At 36.2% G+C, this 25,725-nt stretch overlaps 1 protein-coding gene across 2 annotated transcripts in view; it reads left to right on the top strand.

The window, feature by feature from the left end:
• The window catches only part of LOC150100310 (cytochrome c oxidase associated subunit FA4L3-like), a 43,297-nt gene extending 39,261 nt beyond the window's left edge, over positions 1–4,036 (top strand). For both annotated transcript variants that reach the window (XM_090402498.1, XM_090402497.1), the window contains exons 3-5: positions 1,446–1,534; positions 1,677–1,734; positions 3,719–4,036. In XM_090402498.1, coding sequence (XP_090258624.1) covers positions 1,446–1,534; positions 1,677–1,734; positions 3,719–3,802 — 231 coding nt within the window. In that variant the 3' untranslated portion in view covers positions 3,803–4,036. The remainder of the gene's footprint in view (positions 1–1,445; positions 1,535–1,676; positions 1,735–3,718) is intronic.
• The last annotated feature ends 21,689 nt before the right edge of the window (positions 4,037–25,725 follow it).

A 25,725-nucleotide genomic window follows, 5' to 3' on the forward strand; every position in this document is an offset into this window, starting at 1 on the left:
ATCATGGCACGAACACACGTAGTATTAATATACTGTAATCTCGTTCTTTTGTATTTAGTTATTTTTGGCTGCGATGTGGCTAAACTCAAGAATGGGCATATCAAATAAAGGAAATAAATAAAAAAATCTTAAGTAGCCGTTATTCCCATACGGCCTCGTGTAAATCTTCATCTTATGTTGTTAAATTTGAAAGAAACAAAAGAACATAATAAAAAACATTGGTTCCGATACAATTTTTGTGACTGAATTTCTCTTCCAGACTGGTTAGCATAGATTAAACAACACTTAGGAAAAGAAAAAACGTTCGTTACCGATTTTTGTTGTCCAGAATATATTACAAAATAGTAACGTAAACGTTGTTCCCTAGTGAACAATTTTGTCTTTGTTCGGGTAAATAAGTGGTTAAAATTTCTTGAACTTATGAAGTTTTAGTAAATTAAAAAATAATCAGTACTTCAGAACACAATAGCATTTTTTTAAATCAAAGTTGAACAGAAACTCTTTTCAGTAATGATTGAATAACGTACATCTGATATGATAATGAGCCGCAATTCTATTGCCCATTATCAATTTTTACAAAATTGAAACTATAGTTTTAAAAACCAAAATGTACTTAATTCTACTACTGATGAATAAGTGTCATAACATAAAAAGACGTTCCAGTTATTAAACAGTTACGTGTTCAGTTGTGAAATTTGGTGTGGGCTTGGTTACAGCAGTATCTCAACTTTATGCATATTAAAATCGAAATTTTTTTATCGAGATAATGAATTATCTCGATCGTTGTCATCTAATTCCGATGAGCAAAAATTTACAAAAACAAATTATTACCTTTCACTAACTAAAAATAATGAAACAAACGTGTAAGATATATAATTCCGGGTTTTTAATACGAAACTACCTTATCAATGTTGAATCGGGTGTGTGTGTGGGGAATTGTGATCGTTAATTTTAAGCCCTCTCTGAAATTAGTAAGGCTTAATAACTTTCGTTGCAATTCATATGGAATCATTGAACATCATCAAGTATAACTGATGGGTATTATTCATTTTATAGGAATTTTCCCCCCTCCATATTTTATTGTGCCGTCTCCACTTGAAATCGGTTTATTTGGTTTATGCTGACAGTGACTTTATCATGATATAAAGACACACTGAGACTTCATGTGTGCAATTATTCCATGATAATTTCAATTCAAAACTTTCATATTATGCATAGTACGATTTTAATATACCGAGGTACTGCGAAAAAAAAAAATTTTTTTATTCACAACACGTTACTTGAATATCAAAGCTATTTTCTTTGATTTCACATTTCTCATAGCAAATTTCGTATAGTGTGCCTATAAAAATAAGCAGCCTTTTTTTTTCGAAATTACAAAAAAAAAAAAAAAATTTATTACAAGCGCTAATAATTAGTTGTGATTAATTTTTAATTTTTTTCAGATTGTTCCACTGGTCGGTATCATTGGTACAGCATGTGTAGGGGTCGCTGCTTATTCTGTTTATTGTTTTGTTCATAAAAGTGACGTCTGGTAAGTTGGTTTTCTTGGGTAACGGTTCAGAGCGTCTATAAATCATGCGAATCTAAAGTTTAATTACTTTGTGTAATATTGCTACATTTTACCTCACGTTTTCCTCAGATCTGAATTTCATTGATTGTATCATATATTTTAGGATAATAAAGAGTCGGGGCCCTGCATACGAGCGCATAGATCCAGAGAAACCACAAAAGGTAAATATGTTAGCAGTAGTTCAAAGGACGAAGGACATTGTTTTAATTTTCAGATTGCTACTAACATGGCAAGACCTTAATAACTGCGCTGATTGCACGCGCGAATAGTGGGCACGTTGTCGAGGCATACTTAATCGTTCCTGTCTATATATGGAGAATATGATCATGCCGGTGGCCATATTTCCATAACGGAGCTAATAAGTTTTTGAACAGCTTCAATTGAATGAACTAGTTCCTTTGTTACCGCAAGGTCACTGACCGCACAGCAGTCAGAAGAAATCGGGCACGTGCCAAAAAGAAATCATAATCGCGTCGCGGTATGTGTGCGTGCGTGCGCGCGCGCATTTTTCCTTTTTGTGCTCATTTTTTCTACCCCCCCCCCCTCCAGCGAAACGAAACCTCAAGGTCGATCGTAACGCAGCACCATCTCCTGCCTTAATTTACTCCGGTATTTTCGTTAGAATGTAGTGTCAGGTTTCTCTCTTGTTAATTGGCTGCGTGCTACAGGAGAATGAAGCAGCACGTGGTTAGCTCGAAATAGCCCCCCTCCCCCCCCTTTTTTTTTTCTTTTGAAAAGGCTTCCATTTAGAGTTTGGGCTATGCATTTCAAGAAGTATCATTCACTCATTATGTCTTCCTGCCTGTTACTGTGAACCCTTTGTGGACGTCACGATTTCTAATTAGTCCCGCGCCTATCTTAGGTTTCTTTTCCGACACACATTAAAAAGCGGTGCCTTTTAGCGAACAAGCGAAATAGTCGATTTCTGTAAGGCTTAAGTTATTTCTTCGGACCTTGCGCTATATATAATGGTTTCCTTTAGGAAATGTAAGGCATATTTTAAAGCTTCCAATTTCTTTTAATATGCGCAGAAAAAGCTTCTTGAGTTAAACCCCATAGCTTGTAAAAAATCATTCGTAAATATCAGCTTGTATGGTTTTTGCCGAATTTAATCATTTTTCGAACACACACGATGGCGAATAGTCATGCGCTCTTTCTAGGTAATCTACCTCGCTTAAAATCGATGCTTTAAAAATTCTCAGGGTTATCCGGTTATCCCGTGACGTCATCATTGGTTACGTTTTTTAGCATGTGCATGCCGTTTACCGAAGTCCCGTTTAATGTTCCTCATCTCTTCCATGAGAGTGGCTACAAGATGAGAGGACGCTGTTTCCGGCGACCTGTAGGCGTGCCTAAAATGCACGGATATAATGATATGGATTGATACTCGGGACTTGATGTTATTTTGGCGTGTTTGTTGCAGTCGCCCATGACTACGGCGTTCATTACAACGCTGAGAAACCGTCTTTTTTTTTTTTTTTTTTGCACAAACTTGGAAAATCTTAGTAGTCGTGTTTTCACCAGTAGCCAAGACTTATCTGTGGAAATTCTATCATAAATAACTTTCCACTTGAGCAGCTGACGACGACATAAAATTTATATTTCTAAAAGTGACCTCTTACTGTGTTCTAGTGCAATTTTAAGAATGAAGGTGAGATGGTATGCTTCGATCTAAAGAAAAGCTCTTCTCCCCCCCCCCCACCAAAAAAAATCAAATACGTAGAAGGTATCGCGTTTCTTTGGCCACTAAAAACGTAATGCTTTACGTTTTGTGAACTTTACCACCTGTTCCCATGGTAACGAACGCGTCATAATGGCATCTTGCTTAATAAACTCCGCCTTCTGAGTAGTTGCTTTCATTGTGCGTAGTGTCTTCCAGCTTTTAGAATTACAGAAAGCCTTTCATTCGTTAATCTTGTTAACGAATAGCTGTGTAGTATTCATAAATGCCAAATGGGAAATAAAATATAGTTAGAATAAAATAATTTTAACGAAAACATATATAATGTTTATTATTAGTTTTGCATTGATTAGTTAAACATCAAAGTTTATCTTCACTGACGGTAAAAATTTTTTGTAGTATTTTATTTTTTATTCACAAATGCGTGAGAATAAATAGTTTTCATCATTACTATTATTATACAGCTTATTACAGTTGAGCAAGAGTACAAGAAAATTCCTGAACTGGAAGCTCTTAGAAAGGAAATTGGACCCTACATGAACAAATAATTCGGACTTTCAGGTTTGGCATTGTTCAAAAATTTGGATATAGCTAGATTAATATGTGATAATGGCGGGGGAAAAAGTCAAACGAAATGGAAAATCTGTTATAATATAACTGAGATTTTGTAGTGTACATATTGGTCATACTGAATAAACCTAGCCAAGTTTTAATTTAACTTGTGGCATCTGTTCTTAGTTCAAAGGAAAATAAATGATTGTATAATAAAAGTACATAAATAAGTCCTTGTCTTTTATTTACCTTAAAAACATTCACTACCATGGAAATCTAATGAACAAAATAATTGCAAACTTTCAATATTATTGTTGTTGTACAGGCACCTCCAAGGAGTCAGACTCATCATGGGAGACCCAATCTATCCACCTAATTTATCATACTTCTCCTTAAACCCATTAACAAACAAACCACTCGCAACTGACTCTGGCAACAGATTCCATTCATTCACAACTCTCCAAACAAAAAATCTAGTCCTCACATCCCTACTAACCACACCTTTAATCAACTTCCAGGAATTCCTACTTGTCAGTGTGTTCTGCAATAGCCAAGTAATCTTATGGGCTACCTTAGCAATATGTCTGCTAAACTAACTCTGTCTACCACCATCCCTAAATCTCTATCTTCATTTATTTCCTGGTGTACACTGCTTGTGAAAACTATTTTTACTAACACCCATTATCTTTTGCTCATACTGAGAGCCTATTTAAATCGTCCTACAAGTGCTCCTAATCACCTTGATTAATCCACCTAATTTCGCATCATCGGCAAACAACTGAATATTTCCTTTCAGGTTATTTACAATATAATTTATGTATACAAATTAAACAGCAATCGTGCCAGCACTGAACCTCGTGCCACATCTCTAGTCACCTGTTTTTGCCTTGATTCTGTCCCTCCATATACCACTTTTTGATATCTGTTCGCCCTGTTATCCACTTAACCAGTGTCATATTCCATCCCCATTTGTTCTAATTTGTGTAACAGAGTTCCATGTAGTATTCTGTCAAATGCCTTTTGCAAAATCCAACAGAATCATCGTGTACCAATTTCCTTTATCCAACTCAGCTATTTCTCTATTATAAAAAGGTAGTAAATTACTAAGGCATGACCGATCCTTCATAAAGCCATGTTGCTCCATCATACAGTATCATAATTTTATCTATCCATTCTTGAATTCTCTTTATGACCAATTTATCTAGTACTTTTGGTACCATGCCTGAGATATTGAGATCATTGTCTATTATTTGCTATTGCAGTCTCTTAGAATCTCCCTTATGTAAAGGAATTATTTTTACCTCTTGCTACTCCCTTGGAACTCTACCAGAGCTGTCTTAGAGCCTAGTCAGGGGCATTGCCAGTTCCCTTTTGCACATTTCTCTCTAAACCCTAGCTGATATCCCATCTAATCCCACAGCTATATTTACATTGAGATTCTTCAACATCCTAAGCACCTTCAATTCATTCACATCTGTTCTCACATCAATAACCTCACTATGAAGATATGCTTGCAAAATGGTTACTCAGTAACTCAACTATTTTATCTGCTTCTGTCTCCTCATGACCATCACTCATTAAAGTTAATATTCCATAGTCATTCTTCCTCTTACTTGCCACAACAAAAGAACTCTTTGGAATTTCCTTGGCTACATTCTTATAATCTGATTTTGCCTTCCTTGCTATGCTGGTCATCTTTCTCTTTATATGCATCTTCTGCAGCTCATGCTTAATGATATTACTCATCCATCTAACTCCTGCCTGATTATCCCTCCTTACCCTAGATATACAATTTAATACCACTTCCCCTTAGCTATGTCCCATGTACTACTAACATCCTTACCCCTGCAGTGTCTTATGAAATGGTACAGATTTAAGCTTCTTCCTAAGCATGTCATAATTGCCTGCCTTGTAGTTCTACAAATACTCCTTGATAAAATATTAAGGTTATTCTGCAATTCATGTTTAACAATCTTCCAAGGCAAGACCACAGTCACTTCCACCAACTGGAAGCAACGTTGTCGCCTTGGTTATGGATAGCTCTTCTGATCCTATGACCAAGTGCAATACTCTTGCACCCCTAATCTCCTATCACATGCTGCCTCGAGTAATTATCTCTTAGTAGGTGCAAAAATTCCATTTCCTTCCTGCCATCTTTCTTGTTTCCAGTCTATATCTCCCTAGTTGAACCCCCACCATAATAATAATAATAACCACTCAACCTGTACTTATTGTAATCTGGTGATGCATGTCTTCCAGATTATCTGTGGAAGTCCCTGGCATATAGCAACAACTAATTGTATATCTAGCCTTAATCTCAATCTTCAAATGAACAGCCATCCTCCCACCCATCTCCTATTCTTTTTGGTATTGTATATCATCAGCAGTACCCCTCCCATCCTATCTTCCCTGAAAATACGAAACCTTTCACGTTCTATCCCTGTAATTACATCATCTGCCGTTAGTCAAGTCTCACTAATGCCTGTTACTTTTGGCAAAGTTGCACTAACCCATCGCATAAACTCCTCCCTCTTGTTCGTGATATGATATTTCTGGCATTATTATATATTAACTGCAGCATCCCTTTTAGGCCCCACATCCTTTACTTCCTGAATTCACTATCTCAGTCAATATTTTTGCTTGGGAGACTCGATTCCTCACTTTGCCATTCTCACGCTCACTTGCTTCATGGGTGCTTTCAGACAAACTCACTTGCTTCCATCCTAATTGTTTAAGTTTTCTTGAATTTGTACTTCAGCATGCTCAGTGAACAAAGCTCTCTCTAAACACCAAAACCATTCCATTAGCATTATACAAATCTTTTCCATTTCCTATATAGAGATTCATTAGCTACCAATGTCCTCCTCCTCAGTTTACCTCTATCATAGTGTGGCAGGTGACTTAGTCTTCACCTTGCTCTTCAATTTTGCCTCTTCTAACAACTTTACATCCTCCATCATAGAATACTTGCTTCTCAAAGCATTTGTGCCAATGAAGACAATAAGTTCCTTCACCTTACCTTTTTGCATCCAGATGGCATGACTAATATTGTTAATTTTTTTCAGAGAAAAATTTTGTCAAACTATCATAGTCTCCATACATAATTTTCTCCTTAACCTATTCTTGTTTGTTTGCTTGGTCTATTATTTGGACCACCTGCTTCTTTCTCTTTTCAGCCCTGCTAATCTCCTGCTGCTTCTGCAATTTTTCAGTTTCACACTTTCTCCTGTGTAGGATAACATTCAAGCATACTATTTCTTTATTAATGTCCATTTCGTTCTCTATTTCTGCAGGACCATATAACATTAATTCCAACATTTTCCATCCTTCATCGATACTGTCCACTCTACTAGCATTTGCTGTATTCTTGTCACCTAATAAGCACTCACTTTTGAAACATTCAATATACATATTCTCTCCAGTTTCAGTTTCTTTCCATGTATCCTTTTTAATTTTCTTGAATAATACATTTCACACACACACTGCATTGCACAAAATCCCCCAAATTCAAATCGCCCGACAACTTGGCCATTGATACCATGCTGACAGTATTGTATTTAAACACAAAAATGCAAGGTTTACTTACAAACTAAATAGCTAAGTCAACCACACACACACCTGTTTAAAACAAAAACTACAATAAGTTAACCTAATAGCAACTAAAATAGGAAAAACGATATTTATCCTTCAGAAACACTAAAATCACTCTAAACTAACAATTCTCCACCCAATGGCATTGTTGCATTGGGTAATACAGGGTGTCCCATAAGTTCCTAGATATTCCAATAATTCATAAAACTTGGAAAAATTGATATATATATTCGCCATCATTTGCGAATACGTGCAAATGAGAGTTCTATAAAAACGCAGGGTGTACTGCTGACAGCTCGTAATGAATGCATGCAAATTCCCAGTCATTGGGGGTGAACAGAATTGTTTCTGTAAAAAGAAAACTTTGTAGCTGTGATGTTTACTTTGGTGGATAAGATATTGTAAGTGAAGTTGTCTTACGTAAGTGGGGAATCGGTAGCGGAAGTTTTACGAAAGTTTCGAACACAAAAAAGAATGAAGAAATTCGAGGTCCTGTCACCGCTGCCAGAATACTGTCTGATACGATTCGAGAAAACTGGAAATTTGTCATATCGCACTCGAACGTTCAGACCAGTGTTATCCAAAGCCAGTACTAGCGTTGTGGTATCGCAAATGAATGCCTTCCCGTGCACTGCTTACACAATCAACAAATGGTGTAAGCAGTGCACGGGAAGTTGCAAGAATCACAGGCATAGCGAAAATGTCACTATTCCGCATCCTTAATGGCGCATAATCATCAAAGCAACAAATTTTTCTTTTCACAAAAGCAATTTTGTTCATTCCTAATGACTGGTAATTTTCGCGCATTTATTACGAGCTGTCAACAGTACACCCTGCATTTTACAGAAGTCTCATTCGCACATACAGGTAACCCTTGTATAACGCGGATGTTAGGTTCCACAAAAATGCCGCGTTATATAAATCGCGTTATACGAGACTCAGATCACATAGAAAAAGTAGGGTTAGGTTCCGAAATCGTTTTTTTTTTTAAGATTATATAAGCAATGACATATCCAACAAAAAAAATATTTTAATTTAATTCATGTAAGTTAAGAAAACTATGAAACAAATACATAGTATAAAATTTTAAATTGTACGTAAATTTCATTGCACATAATACATAAATGTTTTAGGCAAAATAAAGTGCATATTTTAATCGTCATCACTTTCTTCAAAACTAATATTTCGTAGATGTTCTTTATTCACGAGTAGCTGGACGGCGTCGTCATTTGAAATCTCTTGGACATCATTAGTATAATTCTCATTGTATACTTCGGTTGGTTTAGTTATCAAGAAGTCAGTAATAAGACCTTGCTTACCACTATGCTGCAATTTTTATTAAGTTCATAATATGCAACTAAACAAATATCTAATTGTCTCGTGAATTTTCCGGAATGTTCCATTGAAAGATCATTATCCGTAAAATAACTTTCTTGCCAAATTCAATCCTTCTGCTAATTTCTTTAACGGATTTATCGCAATCAGAATCTTCGGCAGAACTTTCGACGTCATCTACTGATTGTACCAGTTCCTCATTTAAATCTATTTCCCCATCAATTAATTCACTAATTTCGTTTTCAACCGTATCGCAAAACTGCTCTAAGTGGCCATTACTATAAAAATAATTTTTTTACATAAAGAAATGCATTATATATATATATTGTATGTAACTCACCAGAAAATAGTGTTCAGCTTGAGATTAACACACTTATGATTTTTAATGCGCTTTCCGCAGAAAACGAAGACAGTTTTCAACAATAAGCACTATACGGTAAACAATTGACGTACATGTTGTGCTAAACTTATAACTACATGCGCGATACGGGCAGACGCAAATTTAATGAAGATAAAATTTGATTTTTAAGTCGAGCGTTGAAAAATATATTAAAAGATAAAGGGTTACTACAGTTTGTAGACCGTCTTATATCGAAACCGCGTTGTATAAGTACTGCGTTATACGAGAGTTACCTGTATTTGCAAATTATGCATATTGTACAGCGCGCTCCATCGGGGAAAATTTAAGGTAATCCCCCCCCCCTCTCCTTGCGATTCACTGTCGTGCAAACCGCACTCTAATATATACCAATTTTTCTAATAATTTTTATGAATTATTGAAATATCTAGGAACGTATGGGACACACTGTATATAAATTAAGTGTTCTTCTTGATTCTCACTACACAAATTAAATTATGGATGTAATTCATATTTATGAAAAAATATGAACTACATCCATAGTTATGCAGAATTTTCCTCATCTGGGGTGGGTCTTTACACCTTTCTGTTATATGCTAACAACTGTTTCAGTAAAAGACAATCTACTGTATGGCTATCAGTGTATTGTACCCTTCTTTCAATGAAGAATTACTAATCCCTAAGGCAGCGGCGTTGCTATAGCTTTTGCTGCGCAAGGCGGTCCCTGAGTTTGCCATCCTCTCTCAATACACACAAAAAATCAAAACGACTTATAGGGTAAAGTTCAAAGTGCGACCCCCCCCCCAGCTACGCCATATCGACTGCCCTAAGGACAGTCAATATCCCTTCTGCTACAAGTATGAATAACAGGCACCGTATGATCATTAATATAATCAACCAACCTTAGTTTTTTACATTACAAGGACAGATCTTGCAGAGTGCATCTTAAAAATCCTGCAAGCTCTGCAGGATTTTTAAGTTAAAATTGCCAGTTAGACATATTAGGATAATATAATTATGTGAAATATTCCTGGAGTTTGTAAAATATCATTTTTTGATAAAAATGATCTGGCAAACAAGGAGAAAGCAAGTTTCATCTTAAAGAGTTAGCTTTGCTTTAAATGGTAATTTCAACCAAAAAACTAAAATAATACTTTTAATGTCAGTAAAGATTGAGAAAATTTAATATCGAGAATCTTTCAAGTGAAGACAATCCTGTTCTGTATAATGACAGAGGAATAAATCAACATGAAAGCTAATTTTTTTTTTTACAGAATGAGTAAGATAAATGTCACATAATGTTTATATAATGAATATTTAAAAGAACATATATCTTCGATAGGAAACAAATTAAGATATGTTAAGAGCTTCCGAACACTACATTATTATTAATAGCTTCTGGAACAACATACCTATGACTTGAGTTGACTTTAGTATTAACTTTCCTTCATGGTGTGAACTACTTGCAATACTTAGTTAACTTGAATTCTACTACACAAAAAAAAAATGGATATCTGTTAGTCACATGAACAACGAAATAAAAACAAAACAATTTATCAGTTTTACCTTACTACAGTAACAAGACCTGAATTCCAAGAAAAAGAGATTGTATATGTCATTTTTATTAATGGTTTTCACCGTCTCACTTGCCTGACATTTCCTCTTGGAAACTTGGGTCTTTCATCCTGCAAATGACTGGCTAGAGTTTTCCTCAGAGGCCTGCAATGACACCCGTTTAAAAATATGTGAATTTTGTAAATTTGCATTGACTGGGGAGAAATGACCTAACCTTGAAATTCATGTTATCAAAATTCAGAAGGATAAAATAAGTGAGCTACACGCTAATAATTACATATAAATAACTTGTAAGAAGTTATTGCATGGTCTGAGAAAAAGAGTTCGAAAGGCCAATCAATCAGATCAGCGCAACCTTGATTGAAAGTACTAATAGAAGCAAATATATATGGTCCATCTCGGGAAAACAGTACCATGCCAACTCACGCCAAAAATGGCAACAGCAGCATCAACTATCCTGTCATCACTTAAGAAGTTTCTTGTTCCAGGTTAGCTTGATCACCAAAATGAACTTTTTTTTTTATTTCAAAGTAATGGAATATGTTAATATTACTTTCAACCAGAAAGTTTGCATCTGCTGCGTTTCTTGGAATGAACTTGAAGACTTTTCGATATTCTAGATAGCCGTTTCAAATCAACGTTTTTACCTTTCTTAAAGCTTATAAAAAGAATACAGTCTATATGTTATGATAATTATCTTATATATAATTATTATTTTGAACTACTTAAATTATATTAAAATATTTACGTCGTTTCCTAAAGATGTAGTAAATATCTGAAAATTTTCCGTTTTTTTTTTCCAAGTTGAACAAAAAAAAAAAAAAATTCCCCTTCTTGCTAATGGTTGTTATGCCAATAATCTTTGCCTAAGAGCCTTATTTGATCAAAAGTAATAAACCAAATATTCTTAAAGCACCCCTTATTTTTATTGAAAATGAGGAAAACATTTCATTAATTTCGTTTTGATACTTTTTTTTATTGGGGGAACGATTAAAAGAATGAAAAATATTAAGCCTCGCAGTGTGTGCAAACTAAATTTATAGACACTTATCTTGTTTAATTCTTATTTCTCGTGCAAATTGTATTTCTCACATAAAAATTCATACTCTTCCTCCCACATCCATAACCTTATAGATTACTTACAGTTGTTTTCCAACCGGAATGCGTACAAAAATTCTCACGCAAAGTTTGTGTCTCAATCTAATCGATAGCGTAACGAATGAAAGGTGATTAAAATTACTGTAACACCAATTGTTTCCTTCTGCTTAATATTCGGAATAAAGAAACACAACTCGATAACTTCAGAAAACATAAAAGTGGAATTTAGTGCGAGTTGGTACGTCAATAAACGGATACCATGAATATCTGTAAAATGAATGATATTTTTTCCCCATTTTTTCTTTCCAGAGTGAATTTCGCACATCGTTTTCAGGTTCATTATAAGAAAATCGACGCATGATCATTTTCGGAAATAAAAAGATTCAGATCTAGCTGTGCAGTTATTGAAAAAGTGCCTGATCCATATATGTAAGTTCCTTACATTTGCTGTAGCACTCCAAGTAAATATCTGAAAACTTGCTATATTTGATATCAGCTCGCTTCGATGTAAAGTATCGATTCTATGTCCGATAATAATTTTCAAGCTAAGGGAAAAAACTGTGTGGCCATCTAGTGGGGAAATGTCGTACTTTACTTCGTTGAATGGAATAACAGAATCAGCGTACGGGCAATCTGTTAATCATGAACGCGAACTCATAAAAGGCGACATTTTTCGTGGCAACTGGTTTCTTATGTTTGCCTGCGTTTCATTCTTTCTTTTATAATAAAGAATTATACTGGAAGATAGATAAGTGGAGAGGTAGACTCGTGTGTTTATCTGGGATATATATATAAATTAAAGATGGGCAAATAGAAGATGGAAGGGGACCAATCGTTCGATACTGTTGGCACACTCTCCCTCGATGAGTCTTTGGACTCCCTGGAGGTGGCAAATAATAATAATAATAAATAGAAGAAATAAAACGAATACAGCTAGAATGGATGGCTTTTGGCAGGATTAAATATATCGTCAAAGATGATATTCTCATCAGTTGGAAGAGGAAAGCTTTCGATCAGGGTGTTTTACCTGCAATTACATATGGTAGTGAAACGTAGACTTAAAATATGACGCACAAATTGAAAGTTACTCAGAGAGGACTGGAACGGAATATGCTTGGTATAACACTTAGGGTACCCTTCCATTTGAAATGATCGAGAACAAGTGGGTGTACATTACGAATTCAAAATGAAGACGGGCTGGACACATTGCAAGATGAACTATGGCTACTGCTATCTATAGGCAGTAGACAAATGGAAGAAATGGCAAGAGTTTCGAGATTGCTGGAATGCAATTGATGAGAAAAGCTGAAAAAGGAACAGAATGGGGGGAAAATCAGGAGAGACAGTCCAGCAGTGGACTGATCCAGGGTGAAAACGAAGATATATTTGTAAGCATATTAACTGTCTCATAAGAGGTGCTTAATCTTTCAAAACAAAAACTTAAGCATTAAGCTGGAAATAAATCCCTGTATATCTGAAGAGAATCTCAAAATGCACGCGTCGAATTCTTCCAATGAGTAGCATAACTGAATTAAGAAGTTAAAGAATACAAATAAAATGATCAATATACAGTTTACTATTATATTTTTGAATTATTTTTTTTTTTTTTTTTTTGTATGCAAACAGCTTCCTCTCATTAATGATTGTCACTAGGGGAGAATTTTACTTATGGCGTTGCTAGATTTACATAGTTTATATTCCTTGTAGAATGAATTTCAGTTCTACATAAGAATGCTTGTTATTTATGATGACTAAATTAGCGTATCGAAAGGAACATAAGAGGTATACATTTATGCTGCCAAAGGTAATCTGCTCTAACCAATAGGCTGCGGATCTCGTGGTCGACATGGACGTATGCGATTGTGTTTAAGTTGTAGATGAATTTTAATGCCCAGTGTGAGGCCACCTACGAGCTAATCGGAAGACGAAGTGGTTTGAAAAAATTCCATGTTCTGTCCACAGTGCTAATGTACTATAGGCACCGTTTTGTGAGCGGGAGTGGCATGCAAAAAAATCCCAATTATAATAAGGCCTGTGCGGACGACGTTTGCATCCATAACACTAGGTTTCGATTCTAGCACCGGCAAGAAGAACTTTTTCTATCCCTTTCTTCGACTGGTTTTCGAGTTAGTTGATCTGTAATGGGCAAGCTGTTTTTCCCCCAGAAACTCCGATTTTTCGTTCCGTAAACTCAAGACAACGGGCCATAGAACCCACATCTTTTCAAACAACAATATATATTGCGTTTTGGTTAGAGGACACGCTATAGCGGTACTTGCCTACCTCTCTTTACCAGATGCCGTTTAAAATTAGTGATAGTGTTGGGCCAACTATCTGTGATTGGTTAACAGTGGAGATTTACTTCCCTCTCAAATATCCAATAGATCGATAGGGCTAAAACGGCCTTCCTACTAGCTATGGAGAATAAAAGGCGTTGGCTGATAATGGTGATAATAATAAAACGCAACTACTTCCCAGCAATGGTGCCCACGCTTTTAGTCGGCGAACTCTAGCTTCACCATCTTTATCCATCTACATCCGTGCATGTAGGAGGTGAATTTGTTTGGTCGATTGCAAGATGCTCACAAGTTAAATCGCACATTAAAAGGTACTTCATTTTTTAATTAATCGATTTTATACATCTGAAAGCATGAAGCCAAAATCGTTTGCATAAATTTTCAGAGAATCCGCAGTTGGATCCCTCCCCCCCCCCCCAAAAAAAAATTCTGGAAAATGTCTCGTGATGTCCTCGAATTAAATCAAGAACACTGCAGTTTTTTTTTCTCCTCCTTCTTTAAGGTAATGATTCTTCTCAATAACAAGATATCCGTGCTCAACTCTAGAAAACAAAAATGACGTTTTCCCCCCCCCCAGTACTTTCTACAGTTAAGCCTGCTTTGAGCAGAATAATATGAATAATTCCACCCATTCGAGATTTGTATGAACTGGAATGTGTGGAATTATTCACATTTCAGATTTGTAAAATCTGGAAATGCTTTATCGAATTCCAAGTACAGGTGGCCCATAAAGTATGCAGTAGATTGATAGGGCTAAAACGGCCTAAAAAAATGTGAATAACTTTTTCGATTATTAATTTTTTCATTTTATTTATTTTTTCTTTATTCTAAGGAACATTTGGGAAATTAATCATGGAAAAGTTCAAAACCCAACAACGAACTAAAATCATGCAATTTTGCAATTATCTGCAATGATTTCGCGAAGATCTGCAATTAACTGGTCATCACGTTCTCCAGATCCGACAGCTCCTGACTTCTTCCTATGGGGGTTACCTGAAGGAAAAGTTGTATGTGAACAAGCCCAGGCAATCCAACAGCTGAAGGAGAACATTCGTGCAGAAATTAGGTTGCTGCAGCCAGAAACATTAGCAGTTTCATGGAACATGCCGTAGAAATTACGTGATGTGGTTTTTCATAACTAATAAAAAAAAATTCTAAAGGTTCTTTATTTGATTATAACAGAAAAAGAATAAAAATAATTAATAAATAAAAAAGTTATTAAATGTTTAATCTCTTTCGTGACTTATAGGCCGCCCTGTATTTCTGTTCATTCTGTAGATTGATGTTTATCGAAGTGTTGTCCTTAACCCAGATTTCGAGATTTAGTATTAAAATAATATTTCTTTCACTCATATAATTAATTTTGTAATTAATCTACTGAAAATTCACAGTTTATACAAATTATTCTAAATTTAAATATCATCACTTATTTTATTTATTTATTTTTTGAGCATTCTTCGAAGTGATTTGAAGATCGAAATAATTTTGTTATTCGAGTACAAGAGAACTGGAAGAACAGTCCTTAGCTATTAAGAAACAGGAAAGGGGGAGAGGAAATGTAATGAGATCTTATCCCTAAGACACTAAATTACTTCTCCACAGCACTGCAACCAAAGTAATTACGCGCAGTCATTCTCTTGGGTAAGCTGAAAATGGCGCAAACCTACGATTTACACATCTTCTTTTGAATGAAGCATCCGCGGTCAAGTAACTGGCTTTTCAGACCTAATTTAATGAGATAAAATTGTCATAGTTACGTCCATTGTCTGTTATTACTGTCCGGTAGATACGCATTCTTCACTGACTAGTTTCCTATTTTGTGCTAGAAAAAGTTCTGCAGGGCCACTGCTACCATGAAAAGGGCTAAAAAAAATTCTCATTACAGATGGGATTTGAACGCTGGTCTCGTTTTAAACCAATTGGTTAGTAGTGAGAGCCACTACAAGGATGTCAGATTATTGCAATTTCTTTCCCTTCCAACAGATATGAATACATCGTTATCATGGTCTGTTTGTGCAAGATAATTACCGGTTGCGGATTATGTTGCTCACGAGTTTTTCCATTATTTCTTTTCGTTTTCTCACTGCGAAAACTACATTCTCTCTCTCTCTCTCTTACTTGGAATAATGGCTGCTGTGAAGGTCACCCAGTGATTTATGAAAGGACAGCTTCCGAGTCGTTTCATGAACACGACACCCTCCATACATCACCTCCGTGGAAGTGGTGCAGGTGCACTTAAAACACCCGTTAAACAAACTTTACCAGCAACGGTCACTCCATTTGGAGCAGAAATTTAAATGAGGCAATCAATTTAGATTCCCAACCACACCGCTACACATAGCAAGACATTCTGAGGACCAAAACAGTGACTTCACTGGCAGCAGTGGTGTAGATTCGATTCAGCATGCGCGCCGGGCGGATAATACTGAAACAGATAAAATATACAGTATGCATTCACGAAAGTTGTGTGCAGACTATATAGCACATCATTCTATATATAATCCGCACTCGGCTGGCACGTCCGCATGAATGATCTCGCTACACATGTCACATAGTTTTTAAACTTCTAATTAGCATTCATTTATGGTTGTTGCAGCAGGACTTTTTCTCCCTGCATCCAGATGTTTCATATCTAGCAAAACTGCCCTGAAACATTTCCTCAGGTAATAGTCATATGCATACGTCGTCTTCGCCTTTAGTTGCCTCTTCCGTAATTATCAAACCAAGAGTTCTTTACTTTTTTTTTCTTTTTTTTTTTTAATGTAAAACTTACCCACGAAAGATTATAAACCTAATAACATACATTACTACTGTGGGGCACCTAAAGACAATCACCAACATCCACATTCGGCCAACCAGGCCAGCAATGCATATTTTTCTAAATGAAAATTTTATTGATCAATGCGAGAGAGATATTCGATGACATTTAGTAAATAACTTAACAATGAATTGTGATACTGCAAATTTCTTTAAAAATAGACTTGCTATTTGGACACACATCGTAGGCTACAAATATTTATCATGCTAATCACTGATCGTATATTCACACGATCGCCATTCACAGTAATCTCAATATATCCTTTATAATATTTGAAATAATAACATATATAATTATATATACAAAATGTGCAATAAAAGCAAACGACAGCTTTTGACTGCTCTGTAATGTAAGTTGTACGTAGGCTGTTCAATAAGTAAAAAGATTAATTTTACTGTCGCGAAACCACTCATCACAATATTAATTTCTTTGGAATAAAGAAATGTTGCTGTCTGTATTAACAAAAGAGGTTGATAGATGGCGTATACGGGCTGATGTGCCAGATTGTCACGTGACTAAACGCAATCTTGTTTGGGCGCGCCTACGAGTGATGAAATTTTGTGCGCGTTTGCAAAAATTGGCATCAGAGAAGCTTAAGAAGTTGTCGCCTTCTTGTTCCAGTCTTTCTTTCCATTCTGTGCACACATCCACTCGATGCTGCATTTGCTCCGGTGTCAAGAGTTTGAGAATCCATCGGGCGCAAACACGTTTCAGTCCCAAATGAGTGAACACTTCCCACAGAAATATTCAGGACAACATGCAGCTGGGCGTACTGTAATTCTGCGATCCTCCTTGATGATAATCGCTGCTGTGTTGATCATTGTCTCTGTGATGGACGTTGAAGGTCTCACGTTCAAGATCTTACACATTTTGCCTTCCTTCTTTAAAAGTTTTATGCCAACGAAAAACGCTTGCCCTCGACATTGCTTCATCGTGGAAAGCTTCGCGTGTCATGTTAAAAGTGTCCGATGCCGATTTTTGCAAACGCACACAAAATTTAATCGCATAACACTGTTCCAAGGACGCTTCCATTTCAACGACTGGTCGAGATTCGTAGGCGCGCCGAAACAAGCTTGCATTTAGTCACGTGAAACTCTGGCACATCAGTCCGTATACGCCATCTATCAACCTCTTTTGTTAATACAGACAGCAACATTTCTCGATTCCAAAGAAATTAATATTGTGATGAGTGGTTTCGCGACAGTAAAATTAGTCTTATTACTTATTGAACAGCCCTCGTAAATACAAAAAGACAACGGAACAATCGCCTGTTCCAGCTTTCCTGTGTTTGCATAGCGTGCAAATCTGTGTTTCGAAATGCTCCTTAAAAACTATTATTTGAAAATTTGAGTTAGGTTCAAGCAGAGAAATGTATAGATATGTCCATTTCTTTTAACATTATTTCTTGGTCGATTGGTGAGTCCTTAGTCGAATTTCCCATCTTTCTTTTTTCTTTTTTTAATTTTATTTTACCGAGTTCAATCAATTCACAAAATTTTTACTTTTGGTTTAAACAAAGTATTTATACCAAGTTAGGACGATTAACTTTTTCGTTACGCTTTTGGATAATTTCCGAAAAATATATCGTTCGCCAAAAATGTATATTAAAAAAAAAAAAATGCACGTTCGCGTGGCTTGGCTGCTTTAGTAAAGCATCTCAAACGAGTCCAATTATCGCTGAGTATATAAAATTCTTTTCGAGCAGTTCTTTTCTCTGCAGTGGCCTACTCTATTTAATGTTCTACTGTTTGTCAGTTCAATAAAATAAAACTAATCTCGGAATCAGTATAAAAGGGACTTACTTCACACATGGTTCCACCCCTCCTTGCAGTGCCCCTGGCCATTATCACTGCTCTCGTTTTTATCTCTTATACGAAAATCCGATTTTTCCCCTTCTTTTCTTGTTAAAATCGATTTATTGGAAGAATCTGTGGCTGGTAATATTTTTTCCGATAAAATTCTCTTTGTAAGCTGCAAAAACAGAAAGTAAGATGTATTTTATATCTTAGATCCTCCCAGATCGGTTAGGAATATTAACTGTATTTCTTGTTGCGTCGAAATAGAAAAATCTGCACTATTTTAAGGCTTTCTCGTATTTATATTGTGGCGCCATCTGGCGTTAATTTCGTTTACTTTTTGAGAACAAATTTACAGAACATGTTTAACTATGATAACAACTACTTTTAATACTAGATTTTTTTTAAATATGTTCAATTGCCAATGCACCACTGCTGATATCCCATCAGTCCCTGGAATGAAAATCACCAGTTTCAAGAAGGAAAAACCCCGCCATCATCATATGAAATAGCAACAAGTAGCAAGTCGTTTCTAAAAGTAGCAACATCCTCAAAGCTCAAAAATTATATAAATTATTATTATCAAAATCATAACAAATAAATTCAAAATTTGAGCAATATATATATATATATATATATATATATATATATATATATATATATATATATATATATATTACTCAAATTATATAGTGTGGTCAAAGCATAGCCAGTTCATTGTAACTGGCTATGCTTTGACCGTCTTTTGACACTCTTTTGACATCTGTGCTGATATCCAGAGGCGTAGCTAGCGGGGGCGGAGGGAGCGATCCTCCCCAGGCGGCACTTTGAATCTTTTTGAACTTTTGCAGTTAATTCTAAAATACAGTCTCGAGAACTCATTTCCAAATATTGTAATACTACTGCGAATTTTCCTCACAATTGCTGTAAGTGTTGCTAGCTGTGAGAGGAGTTTTTCTAAATAAAATTGATTAAGAATTACCTACATAACTATGAAATAGACTTCGCCAAGGTCATCGACGATTTTGCTAACAGAAAAGCAAGAAAAATAACATTTCAGAATGTTGAAATTAAAGTTTTACTTGAAAAATAAACATAGTGTTTTAATTTATTTCGTTTTGACTTTTTATAGTATTTTTGGTCTGTATTGAGAGGGACGACAAAAGCTCTAGCTACACCACTGCTGATATCCCATCAGTCCCTATTGCCGAATGCTGCTTATATATATGTAAAGTAACTCACTGAGTTACTTTACCAAAATGAGTAATTCCCAAAATGAGAAATCTCATCTTGCGCAATGATTTAGGTGTTCTCAAAATTAAAACTAGAAGAGAAAAAAAAAAAAAGCGAGAAGTGAGACAGCGCTAGTGTTAATATGGTTGTCAAGAACTCCAATGAAGAGCTGTTTGGAAATCAGAATTTACAACTGAAGAAAAGGTTATTTTAGAGGTTTTGATTATTTAAATAATGCGTGGTTTGTCCTAAGAAAAAGGGACACAACGCACTATCATAATTTAATCTACTGTCATCGCAGATCGCGCATCTACTAGAATCGCAAATCGGATTCGAATTCAAATGGAGAAGGTCACTGATATACACGTTAAGAAAACGGGGTGGGGAAAGGAGTCCTATTTACTCCAGCATTATCTGTAAAGTTTGAGCATAAAGATCTCTCCATCATCACACTTAATGGGTGAGCACAGAGAAAGCCGGCGATTCAGTTACCAAAGTCAGAAAGTAGCCATGGGTTTATTTAACAGGTTTTTGTACCAAATCTCGTGCTATCCCTGAGATAATTTTATGAAATGTAGAGATATTAAGAGTTTGCCAAAACCCTTGTTTCGCTTGAGGTTCTCCACTTTTCCAAGTCATTTGACCGTTTATATCATGACTTAACTCCTGAGAATGTCTAGATAGTAAAATAGAGGTGTTACTAATGACTGGTGTAAGCCCTATTTAAATAACAACAAAAAAAAAAAAAAAACATGTTACTATGATAACTTGAATAGCGCACATAAAAATGATAAAATGTGGAGTCCCACAACGTTCTAAGCTATGACCAATCCTATTTTTAATGTGTTAATGATATGTGTGAGTAGAAACGTTTTTAGGAAAATGATATCATTCGCTGATGCAATGGCATTAATATATACTGAGGTGACCCTTGAAGATTTGGAAAATAAGATAAGCTATAAATAAGTGGTTTAGCAATAATAGTCTTAAAATTAAATTTATATGTATTTCGGCTTAAAAACGGATAAACTAGATCAGAATTCAACCATAAAATGGAGGCAGCCCACATCAAGTAAAATGAAACTCTCATATCTCGCTTTCAACAAATAAGTTGAGGTTTGCGATTAGCAGAATATACGTGTTAAAAAAATTGTCAGTGGAGTATTTTTAAGATGCTTATACTATTTAGCAGAAAATTTTTCACAGCAATATGGTATCACCTGTTGGCGGGGGAGGGGGGGGGGTTGCTGGAGTAAGAAACTGACTGCCTCATGAGCAGTCAGTTTCTAAATCAAATCAAACAGAACAGTTTGATTTGATTTAACCCCCCAAACGGGAGTCTGGGGTTAGTAGCCCTAATAGGGATCGTTCCATCACTATAAATTCAACAAAGTAAAATGAGGTCCTTCTCTCTATCTGTTATGGAGGGACCATGGAACTCCACTCCTGTGATTGATCTTCCTCATGACTTGGATGGGATGGTGATGTCTCTGCAATGCTACTTTTCAACATGTCACTCGTCCCCTGTAATGTAACTTCAACCACATCCATGAGAAGACCAGGATCATTATCTCAGACACTTTGTCTGTTCAGGCCATCAGATAGCCTTTATCACCAATGTTGGTCTTGGTGTTGACCTCTATGCAAAAAATATCCCAATGCTGAAGTTTATACCGACCAGACAAAAGCACAATGGACTATTGAAAAGGAACATTCTGCAATTTCCAGTGTTCCTACAACATCCAACTATCAAAATATCTTGGTCCAACCAGAAATATCATCTCAAAGACACTCTACCTAGAGTGTCAGCGAGACTTTTACCATCACTGTCGGTCATGGTATTCACGTCCATGCAAAATATCCTGTTGATGCTGAAATTTGTACTGAACGTGCAAAGACACGGTGGACTGTTGACATCGTCTTGCTTTCCGTGAAGCCTCGTTAGCTACAGAAGATATAGCTCATATTAATGAAGTTTTGGTAGCGGTTGTGCGTAGGCGGACAATGGCTGCAATCAGATCGTATTGTAAATTACCATCCTACAGAGAACTAGTGATGCTAGTGCGACCATCTATGTTAGAAGATCCCTCAAAAGCAGGAAATGTCCCTGTACCCCTGTTCCATCGCTATCATCTCAAGAGAGGAGAAGGGCCAGTACAATTCCATCGCTTCTTCAAGTATGCCTTACAAAATTTTGGGATCAGCCTCCTCTCTCTCGTTATAGTCATAGGGTTTTAAAAATATATTATTAGATTGCTGTAACAGATACTTTGTTGAGGACAAAGTTGAATCAATATTTGGAAATGGAGTTTTCCAGGCAACGTTCTCCAGTATCATCTGTTCAATCCAAGCGGAAAAAGAGAGAAAGCGTCTTTGTGTTCAAATGCAAGCATTATATAAAAATAATAGAAGCGTTTGTGCTAGAACAATGCCAGATGGAGCATCTCCTTCTCCTCCAAGTGAGATGCAAGAGGAGTTTACCGCTTTTGGAGGGATGTCTTTTCCACTCCACTACCATACCTGATTAATCTTTCCTTCTGTTTGTAAGTCAATTCCGGAAGCAGAACTTTTCCGTCCATCTTCTTTTGATGAAATAGTCTTCACTTCCAACTAGTTCATCAGATTTTGCAAGATTTAATTCATCTACTTCTGTTTACCAAATGTCTACTATCTTATCAAGAACAGTGTTCATTCCAAAAAAGGGAAGATGCATCTGACTACCGTCCAATTACAGTTGCTCCTGTTCTCGTACACCTCTTTCATAAAGTGGTAGCTAAACGTCTACAGTCATGCATCCACAAATTGACGTCCATCACAGCACTTAGGGGTATATGCCAAGGAGATTCTCTCTCTTTTCCTCCCCTTCTTATTTTCTTCATTTGTGTCACTGATGAGTTCCTTTGCTCTCTTCCAATCTATATTTGGCTACTCTCTTGACACAACTACTGTTAATGCTATGGCATTTGCTGGTCACTTTACACTCATAGCCTCTACTAGACAAGGCTTGCGGGAACTTCTCAACCAGGCCGTCAACTTCTTTGAAGCGCGAGACTTAAACAATGGTGTGACAAAGTCGAGTACGCTTTCTCTTGTCCCAGGCAGAGACAAGGCAAAAATTGAAGGTTGAGAACTTTGAGTTTTCCTTGCATGGCATGTCCTTGCCTTCAATCTCCGTTCTTACCTTTAGTCCTAGGTAAAGTCTCTTTCTCAGTACTATCCATCCCGGTTGGATGTAGCAGTTCGTGTTTATGTCTTCATCACGATGTGCCATTAGCGTTTTTTCCATGCTACTGTAAACATGGAGGCTTGGGATTCCCTCATTGCCATGGTTAGTTGTCTAAATTACTTCTATCCAGATTACAGAAATTTTCTTTCTTCACTTCAGAAGTATGTCTTGCTGCCTTCATGTATTCAGGATGATTATCGACGTACCTCTGGATGGGTGCTTGATGGAAGGACACCGATTACCACTGCCTTGGCTGTCGTAAGGAGATGGGCTTTAATGTTGCACCATTCAGTGTAGTCGATAGCGCTGCATCATAAGAATCTAAGCACGTTCCCTCTCAGCATCATCAATGGATCAAGGATGGAACTCGCTTCCTGCCTGGCTTCGAATATACAGATTTAATTAGGAGAAGAATCGGTGTTCTACTCGAGGAAGAAATGATGACAATAACTGCGGAGTAGACAAATTTTGGCTCATGTTGCTCAGTGTTGTTATCACACACGTGAAGTAAGTGTCAGAAGACACAATGCAGTAGGAGGGTATAGAGAACAGGTTGAAGAACAAAGGCTGGATAACAGCAGTAGAACCGCACTATAGGACTAACATTGGATTAAGGAAGCCTAACCTTGTCGTAAAAAGAGGAGATGAGCTAGTCGTTATTAACGTACAATTGTGGGTGTTTGACGACCACTCACTACTCCATTATGAAAAAGCAGCCTACTGTGCTGAAAACCATCCAAAATTTACCTCTGCAACTGTATCCTTAAAAGGTGTATGGTGTCAGCAAATTTATGAACTTACTAAGCTTTGGACCATCGGGCTTATTTTAGACACTCTCTTTGCCAAAGAATGACTTCTCGAATCCCCAGGTCTGGAGTTGGATAACACAGGATACTCTCGAGGCCTATGCCTCTTCTAGTCCTACATGTGCGACCACGTGCGAAGTTAGAAAATAAAATGAATGGGAGCAGGGATAGACAAAACCAACGACTAACACCTTTGGCAAAAGGAGCAGAAAGTACGACTACCATTTCACACGACGCGAGTTTCCGCTTTTTGTCCTTTTAAAGCTAATTTTGGATGATGCAGCGATAATTTTCTTGCAACTGTTTCAGAGTTTTATATGTATATATATATATATATATATATATATATATATGTAGAAAGTTTTTTAACTTGGGTATATCCTGCATTCAACTTGGGTATATTATGCATAATATATATATATATATATATCACCTAACATTTTTCAGCTAACGCCTATATATATATATATATATATATATATATATATATAGGCAGAAAATGAGGATGGAAATTCGATGCAAGTCAGCTTAAGCATGCCTGATTCCTCCCTTGTAAATGTAACATTTTTTGGAGACCAAGATTTAGATAGGGGACGATAATTTAAAGTGGAATTTTGAAATGGATATTTCCCATACTATAAGAATTGTTTCAGTGATGCATTCAATACAACTATTTGAGTTAGAAATCTCAAAACAATAATCCAAGGAAATGGAATCAAGATCACTTGGCATTCCCATAATGCCAGACAACGTGCATGCGAGTGGCTTTGTCAAGAATGAGAAATAGGATACATAAAGAAAAGGTAAACCTCACCTCACAAAACCTATTAGATTCAACTACATAAAGATGCGTAGTCCTAGGTGTTCCATGAAAGAAGAAATCAATACTATAAGTATATTGTATGTCTGCACTCTACAGGATAAACAACATTTACAATATATTAAAAGGATCACAGATGAGAACAGATCAAGAGATTTTTAAAATTGATTATTACTGTTTGCTATTCCGATAGGCATATGAATAATTTGTGTGGGAATGCTAGCGACAGCAAATACCTCAGCATCTCTATCTGCTGGATCAGTGAAGTCGGAATTGAGAACATTTAAAATCTCTGAAGAAGATGACTTCACTGTTAAGAAACCTGACTTGATAAAAGAAATATTTAGAAAAAGGAAATCAGAATGTTCAGAATGGTTGGTAACATCAATAAAGTGATGTTACCAACCTAAAGCAAAAGTACTCGAAGTACATCTTCTTCGAGTACTGAATAGTACTCGAAGGAGATGAAATTGGAGTTTCTGTTTAGGAAACTAGGTGTGGTTTTAAAAACTGATGGAAACGAATATTCTTGAGGTTGAAAGTAAGAGCACGTATATATATGAAGTGAATCTGGAAGTTATTGGGAGTTCTCTTCCCTCCCTTTTTATTTTCTTCTTCATATATAGGCTATTTTGGTTGCTTGACTTCTCACTGGCTGCAGACTAACCAAATTTATCCAAAGTTTCGCATATACCCAAATTGGAAAGATAGACTGAACTGCAGCATCGTCACTGTTTTAGACTCAAGATTTAGCGTTGTTAGATATGAAAATTGTTCGCTGTATTTCGTCGATATATTACAGGCCTTCTTTAGTTTTTTTTTAAGCAATTACGCACAAATTCTATGTATTTTATTGGTCTGACCATGAATAGCTTCATAGCCTTGGTTGCTTCAGCTAATTTCAAACAGCTCCGTCCATTAAAAAAAGCTTAAATGGTTTTAGAATGTGATATGCTGAAAATACAT

This window comes from Typopeltis vanoorti, chromosome 13, assembly GCF_054136105.1.
Source record: "Typopeltis vanoorti isolate ZY-2024b chromosome 13, IOZ_Tvanoo_1.0, whole genome shotgun sequence".
NCBI classification, from domain to species: domain Eukaryota; kingdom Metazoa; phylum Arthropoda; class Arachnida; order Uropygi; family Thelyphonidae; genus Typopeltis; species Typopeltis vanoorti.